Source organism: Thamnophis sirtalis, unplaced genomic scaffold, assembly GCF_051295495.1.
Source record: "Thamnophis sirtalis isolate CommonGarterSnake01/CBP01778 unplaced genomic scaffold, rThaSir2_p1.2 scaffold_3, whole genome shotgun sequence".
Classification (NCBI taxonomy): domain Eukaryota; kingdom Metazoa; phylum Chordata; class Lepidosauria; order Squamata; family Natricidae; genus Thamnophis; species Thamnophis sirtalis.
Window position 1 is genome coordinate 54,799,939 of NW_028261383.1, and position 7,691 is coordinate 54,807,629.

At 40.9% G+C, this 7,691-nt stretch overlaps 1 protein-coding gene across 1 annotated transcript; it reads left to right on the top strand.

Moving 5' to 3' along the window:
* Window positions 1-246: 246 nt before the first annotated feature.
* On the top strand, window positions 247-7,021 carry BHLHE40 (basic helix-loop-helix family member e40). The gene is made up of 5 exons (XM_014054211.2): window positions 247-629; window positions 855-924; window positions 1,365-1,472; window positions 2,303-2,426; window positions 3,853-7,021. The coding sequence occupies exons 1-5, from the start codon at window positions 550-552 to the stop codon at window positions 4,710-4,712; spliced, it is 1,242 nt and encodes a 413-aa protein (XP_013909686.2). The 5' UTR covers window positions 247-549; the 3' UTR covers window positions 4,713-7,021.
* Window positions 7,022-7,691: the final 670 nt, after the last annotated feature.

The window sequence follows — 7,691 nt, forward strand, 5'->3', positions numbered from 1 at the left end:
GAGAGAGAACGAGGGATCGCCCCATCACGTTTCGAGAGCAGCCGCCGCTCCTCCCCTCCCTCCCCTCCCGTCTGCTTGTGTGGCCGGGAGCGGAGAGGCCGGAGCGTTGGCCAACACGTGAGGCTCATGTGATGAGGCGGGGAGGGAGGAGGGAAGGAGAGGCGAGGCGAGGCGAGGCGAGGTTCGTCCCTCCCTCCCTCCGGTAGCAGCCAGACGTGCCTGGAGTCACAGGGTAAAAACGCGTCGCTCGCCTCCGCCCCCTCGCTCACATTTAACCCAGCCTTGCAGCCTTCCAATTACTCCTCTCAGCTCGCCGGCGCAAGTGCGCCCCTTCTCAGCCCGACGCTCCAGGTAGCCGGGAAAGACATGAGCAGCCACAGTCGCCGCCGCCTCCAACACCGCTAACTTGACTTCGGCATCCCCTGCTCGGTCTCGTGCGGCGGCTTCCTTTGAGGCGGGAGTCTTTTCATTGGCTTCGCCTTGAAGTGGGAAAAGGCTGTTCCGGCCGGCCAGGTGCCAAACGAGCTTTCGGAGAAGCCGAAAACCCCAATGGAGAGAATCCCCAGCGCTCAGCCTCCTCCCGCTTGTCTGGGCAAACTGACTGCCCTCGACGGCGGCGACATGTCCGGGTAAGAAGCGCGCTCTGAAGGGCTTGACTGACTTTGCTTTTCCCGGGAAAACCACTCGGTTCGCTTGCCCGGCGTTTGTCCCCGAAGGCTTTCTCCTGGAGGATAGCGACGCCTGCGCTATCCGTCTGGGAGAAGAGGGGAACTTCGCCTTATCTTACCGGCGAGTTAAAATAATCGTTTTTTTTAATTTAAAAACATATATTTTCTTATTATTGTCATCAACAGGTTGGACTTCGCTCACATGTATCAAGTTTACAAGCCCAGAAGAGGCTTAAAAAGAGGGGACGACAGTAAGGTAAATGCAAATTACATGTTTTGCTTCAATTTCTTCCCAGCTGAGGTGAATGACAGTTTGCCCCCCCCTCCTTTTTTAATGCAGAATTGGGCTTCTGCTTTTAAAAGAGTTTGCTGGTTTAGAAGAAAACCCCTCACTTGGGGAGGAGAATGCATAAATTGGGGGTGGGGGGTTTACAGGATTAGAGGTTGTGAGAGGATGAAATTATTGTAGTCCCCTCACACTATGAAAATCTATTTGGTTAGAAGTGTTGCCTGAAAGTATTTTCCTCCACATGTCTGTGGTAAATTCTCTCCCAGAAAAGTATCTTGGTTCAGGAGATTTTCCTGCTTGCAAAGAAGATGTTTCTATCTTCTTCCATTTAATTTCAATTTTTTTTATGTAAACCGGTCCAGCTCTGAGTGATGTTGTTCCCCCCCCCCTTTTTTTCCTCCTTTCAGGAGACTTACAAGTTGCCTCACAGGCTCATTGAGAAGAAAAGGCGTGATAGAATTAATGAATGCATTGCCCAGCTGAAGGATCTTTTACCAGAACATCTCAAACTTACAGTAAGTAAAAATTTGGCCACTGTCCAGACTTGTCTGTCTTTTCTGAGAAGTTAGGCTGAATGGATTTTTGTATGGATAAAAGCGCCACCTAGAGGATTCCTTGGTCACCGCAGATGAAAGTGAAAAGGGCTGTGCCTGAGTAGCATTGCAGTTTTGTGCCTCTTATGAGTGCTTGGTCTTGTAATTCTGAAGAACTTGCATGTGAGGTTCAGAGTACACAATTCCTTAAATCTGACAGGAGACCACGATTTATTTTGGAATGATTGGGTAGCTTTGATTGCACCCTTTTGTTTTCTATGTTACTATATTGTTGCTTCAGATTCCATGTTATAATTTATCAGAAAACTCCAGAACTTTCAAACTTAAAGTTTCCTGTTAAGTATCTGTGATAAGATAAGACTGCAATCAATTGCCTGCACACTTAAAAGAATAAGGAAAATGTTACTTAAATGTTGCAGTTTCCATTTGAAAAATTAGTCCTGATTTGGGCTTTGTATTTGCAATGTATTCCGATTAGTGTACATTCAAAGTGACAAAGTTATTAGAATTTTTTTAAAAAAAAATACTTTCTCTTTAGTTTTATTGTTTTATTTCTTCTAGTTTTTTTAACCTGAAATAGTTATATAAACACCACTGGTAATTCCTGTTACTGTAATTATTCACAGGGTAGATTTAAGTAGCTTTTCATCAGAATCAAAGTGGATTTCATGGGGAACATTTTGCTGTGTTTAATTCAGTCACTGCCCATTTCCTTCCATACTTTGCCAGGACATATTGCTCCCGCATTCTGTTTCCTTCAGCTAACCAACTCACTCCTTTCCTGTTTTCAGACTTTAGGACACTTAGAAAAAGCGGTTGTTCTTGAACTTACCTTGAAGCATGTCAAAGCATTAACCAGTCTTATTGAACAACAGCAACAGCAGATCATAGCTCTCCAAAAAGGTTTACATGCTGGTGAGTGATTGTCTTCAACACCTTTCATAGAGTCACAGATGCCTTTCACATCAGAATTCTCTATTAAAAAAATAGTGCTGCTCATTACAACATGCTTCTCGTGGTAAAGGATCTTTATCCTTGCATCAGTTTTTTAAAAGAAAGAAATATGAAGCTTGGCAGCCTTTGCCCTTTCATTTTGAATGTATGTTCTTTTCATTCAGGGTGAGTTCTTTATTTAAGTACTGAACACTTTTTTAAAAAATAAAAGGATTCGGCTCCTGAGCCAGATGTCATCTGTAGACCAAAAGGACTTTTTCTTATATAATATTCCAGCAGCCTAGAAAACTGGATTAGTTATTGCAGTTCTATATTGTCAAGAAGTTCCTCTCTTATTTCTTTTAAGTCTGCTTTCTTCAAGCTATATTCTGTTATCCTTTAAAGCAGTCCTCCGAATGTATTGGGGTGGTAGTTCCCAGAGTTTTATACATTTGGAAGTTGCAGTCCAAATTAATTGGGAGAACATTTGAATACAATTGCTTTCAAGTTTAAATTATTTTATATTTTTACCCAATATTTTCTTCTATAATTGAAGGAGCCCTTTGCTTGGATACTACTAGAAGTAGCCTATAGATACTGTCCACATTAGCAATGACAATCCCTCGTGTAAGATGTTCTAGATGTAATAACAAGGTAGACAGAGTAGGAATTGTGGAAAGGGGGATATTTTGAAGAATTGACTTCCTGGGCCAAGAACTCCCTACTGTCTCTCACATTTAGGATTGCTTACTGCATGAATGACTAGCAATAGGTGGATGGCCCTTTCTTATGGTATTGTGAATGAGCTCCAGGAATGTGGAGGAAAGGTCATATGAAGGGGCGGATCCATCCAGTGAAATAATCTAAACATTTAAACATTAAGCAAAACGTGCAATTACACAGGGTTAATGTAAGAAGCTCTTTTGCGTGTAGTTAAGTTGATTTGTGTCTGCTCTCATTGAAGCCTGTAGTACTCTGATGTTTCAGTTTCCCATTCACTAAAAAGATCTGACAAGATAGTATCCTATAAAGGATTCTTTTTTCATACCACTTTATTTTCATCCTATTCTCATCTGCTAATTGGAGACTTACCCTGATAAAGAACCAATTTCATTCGGCTGCTTCTCATTTGCCTACTCCAAACCTGGATTTTTATATTCCATTGAAGTGATGATTTTTTTCATTAAGTACAATAATACCTCAATTTCATCCTTAGACACTCATATAAATTAACCCATTACAGCCAAGTTTCCTTCTGAAGCAGTTCCCATGTGCATACTTACACATGGAAGGGAAATGGGGTGACTTAATGGCTTTTCAGTAAATATACTTTCTTAGGGTGGGGGTGTATGACATTCTCATGTTCACTCTGGTGCATCAGATTAATTTGTGACTGATGTCTTTTCAGATGAGCTGCCACCAAGGAGTCTTGAATCTAGCCAAGAGATATTTCGGTCGGGGTTCCAGATGTGTGCCAAAGAAGTGTTACAATACCTGGCCAAGCACGAAAACGCCAAGGATCTGAAATCATCTCAGTTCATGACCCACCTACACAGAATGGCAGAAGCTCTGCAGGGTGGGATCAGCCGAAAGCCTGGAGACGCCACCCCAAAGCTTACAGATCTGAAGGATAAATCTCCATCTCTGACCAAAGCTGCTGAGGCACATGGGAAAAACTGTGTGCCTGTGATTCAAAGGACTTTTGCCCATTCCAGCGGAGAGCAGAGTGGTAGTGACACAGACACAGACAGTGGATATGGGGGCGAGCTAGAAAAAAGTGACTCTAAACCTGATCCACAGTATTTCAAAAAGGACACGGAGCTGAAGTACACTGCCCAAGAGAGAATCACTTCTATTAAACAAGAAAACGAGGATCCACCAGCAAAACGGACCAGGATGGACATGTCTGAGGATGAAGACCATTTCAGTAGCAATGTGCTTGGCTCTTCTTCCAGCAGCTTCTTAGGTCCTCATCCCCACCAGCCTCCCCTCTGTTTGCCTTTTTATGTTTTCCCTCCCTCAGCGACAGCCTACCTGCCTATGTTGGAAAAATGTTGGTACCCGGCCTCCATGCCTATCTTGTATCCAAGCCTCCCAACATCCACTGCAGCACTTTCAGGGTTAATGAACCCAGAGAAAATGTCTTCTCCTTTGCTATTGCCTCACCGGCTCCCTTCGCCTATGCCATCCCATTCCCCCATGGACTCTACAGCTCTTCTTCAAGCTTTGAAGCAGATGTCTCCTTTGGATCTGGAAACCAAAGACTAAACAAGGAGAGCCTTCTCTTGTTCTATTTGGTTGAGTTTTGAAATTATTTTGGATTTCTCCCCCATTCTAAATGGTGTGTGTGGGAGGTTACGTGCCAAGTCCTAGAAAAGATTTCAAAGAGGCATCCCAGTTAGAGAAAAAGAGGAGAGGTGTGTGTTTTATTGCTACATTAATGTTTGGATATGCTTTTACCTTTCAGCTATCTGAAAAAAAGTTAAATCAGCTAGGATTATTCTTTGAAGCTGTGAAAGAAAACAAAAAGATTAAGCAGATTTAGAGAGCCTGCAGAAAGAAAACACTGGTGTGTCAGATGAGGACTTTTCAGGTAACGATCTCGAGAAGCAACTATTCAAAATTGGATTCAATGGCTTCAGTAGCCTTCTGGCACCACCAATATCTGAGATCTTAACATCCAAATAGATAATGTTTATTATAGCATTGCTATGAATCCTTCCAGTAACAGTCATCGGCTAGTAAAGCATAGTAAGTAATTCAGGGAGGTTTTGAATCTAGTTTCTTGCCTATTTCAGCTCAACAAAATCTCCTCCCTCTGCCCCAAATACTGTCTGGAAGTTTTGTTTAGTTTGAGCTGCTAGATAGGTACTACTACGAGGCCATTTTGAAAAAAAACAGACCACATACAGTACCTTCTTTTCCTTATTGCAAACATTGTTTCTCCTAATTTTTGGACAAAAGCCTCTGGGATATTCGCTAAGAAAGGACATTGGCTACCATAATAATTAGTTACTGGTCCACTTCTGACCAACATAAAGTGTCATCAGGTTGCTGCTTTGATATGGGAATGGCTGTTACTCTGGATCTAAGTCTGTTGTGAAGTATTAGTAGAATCCTATTGTCTGTTCGGTTCTCAGTTTTTCCCCAAGTGTTGTACTACCTGAAAACAATCAAATATATTTTCTATTCTAAAGTGGTTTCATATCTGTAGTTGAACATACATAGCTTCATTCTTCTGAATGCTAATATAAACTGATATCTAAATCAACACCATAAAACACATTATAATTTGACACAACAGAGGCCTTACTTGGAATATTTTGAGACAACTTGTAGTAGCCCTTAACATGACCATATTATGCAAATCCAGAGCCATTTCAAACATATCCTTTCAGCATCTTCTTCTTAGACCTGCAGGGATCTGAGTGTAGCATTTTATATTAGAACCAGAGACAGTTTTCTTGGTTATAGCAAAAACTGGACAAGTGGGAGCTGATAAGAGAGAGAGAGAGAAAGTGTGTGTGTATGTGTGTGTGTGTATGCATCATATTTCCCCATCCACTCCTATCCATTCAGGGCAGTACCAAAATTATCTTACAAAACTAAAGTTTCTAGTTAGGGCAGAAAAGTTTATGTTAGAAGAGTCCTTCCCTCTGCATAAGTTGAGCGAAACATTTTTGAAAAGACAATTTCCTGCCAAGGCTGGTTATTGAAATTGGATTAGAGATGGTAAGAAGCAGATGAGCAACAATCTCTCTGAAAGGAGGAAGCACCTCTTCCTTATGTGGTAAAAAAGTGTGTGGTATGATTTTAGGATAAAGACCAGATGTGATATTCTAGGGTTTTGCAGCCTTAAGAACCACAGCCACTCCCAGGGATGAATTGTGAGTCACAGACTGTGGTCTTTGCCTCCTGCTTGTCATCTTGGTTGCTGGAGCCTGACAGTGTGAGGGAGATGCCTGCCATTTTCCTGGAAGATGGACAGCAGAGCAACACAGCGCAATAGAAAAACTGCCAACCTATAAATTGACCCTAAATGGAACACATCCTGCAGGAAAGAACAACCCACCATGATTCTGAATATTAAAAGGTTTGAAAGATGAGGTGAAATGGTGGTGTTAGTAATTTGTTTTGAGGAAGGCCGTACTGTCCTCTGATTTTCACTTATATTATTGCACCTACTGCTAGAATGCACTATGCTCAATTACAGGTTGTGTTTGACCATTTATATTTTATTGTTGGTTTGGAAAAAAAACCCACAGTTTTTGTACACAGTTGTTGCCTTTCTTTGCAAAAAAAAAATCTATTATAAATGTGTACATATGCATATTCTATGTTTCAGAAGTCTATTATTTGTAAAACTACTTGAGTTCAAAGAAAGTGGGAAATATGAATGTATTCCTGTTTTTTTTTTCTTTTTAAGGAGGGGAATGTCTTGTTCTTCCTCTCGGGAGAAATAGAGTGTTTATATTTTTGGAACCTTCTTGAAGGTGGGTAGAGTGAAAATATTTTTATCAGAGTAAAAGTTAAGTAGTTGTTTAAAAAATACTTAATAAAATTATTTTCCTGTGGAACTTGAGTACTTGTTCCTCTTTGTTTCTGAAGAACCCGTTGATTGTAATAAGGCGGAAGTGTCTAAGGTGGATGTACTTCTAGAGAAATAGAAAAACAATCTAACTTGAGTTTAAGTCCACTTAACTGGACTCTACTGAAACAAGAGGTCAACTGAGATGATAAGATGGGCATACCATCAAAGGACTATATGTCAGTTTCCCATGTGACTCACTCACACTATGGTAAGAATGTAATCATGTGCCTCTTCACTCCCCCTTTTTTAATGAAAAACACGGGGTTACAGTGGCCTCATGTTCTATGCATTGTTTTGTTTCTATTTCATGTGATAACCAATGTTCTTGGGCCAATTACAAAGCTATGTAAAATGGGGAAAGCCAATTTAAAAAAAAGATTAACAAGTAATAGAAACTACAAGTACTATCCTGGTATAATGAGGCATTATTTTAGATGTCTCCATGATTTGCCTGGAAAAAGAAGGTGATCTTACGATGATGTCAATGGATTAATATGGCCACCTGGCCGTGTCTTGTTGAGGTAATTCCATAAACTGGGCCTTCAGGGCCCTCACCCTTGTTACCACATATTTAACTTTAGTTGTCAAAAGATCCCAAAGGATGATCTTCAAGGATGAATGGAATGTTTTTTTTTTAATTTTAAAGTTTTTTTATT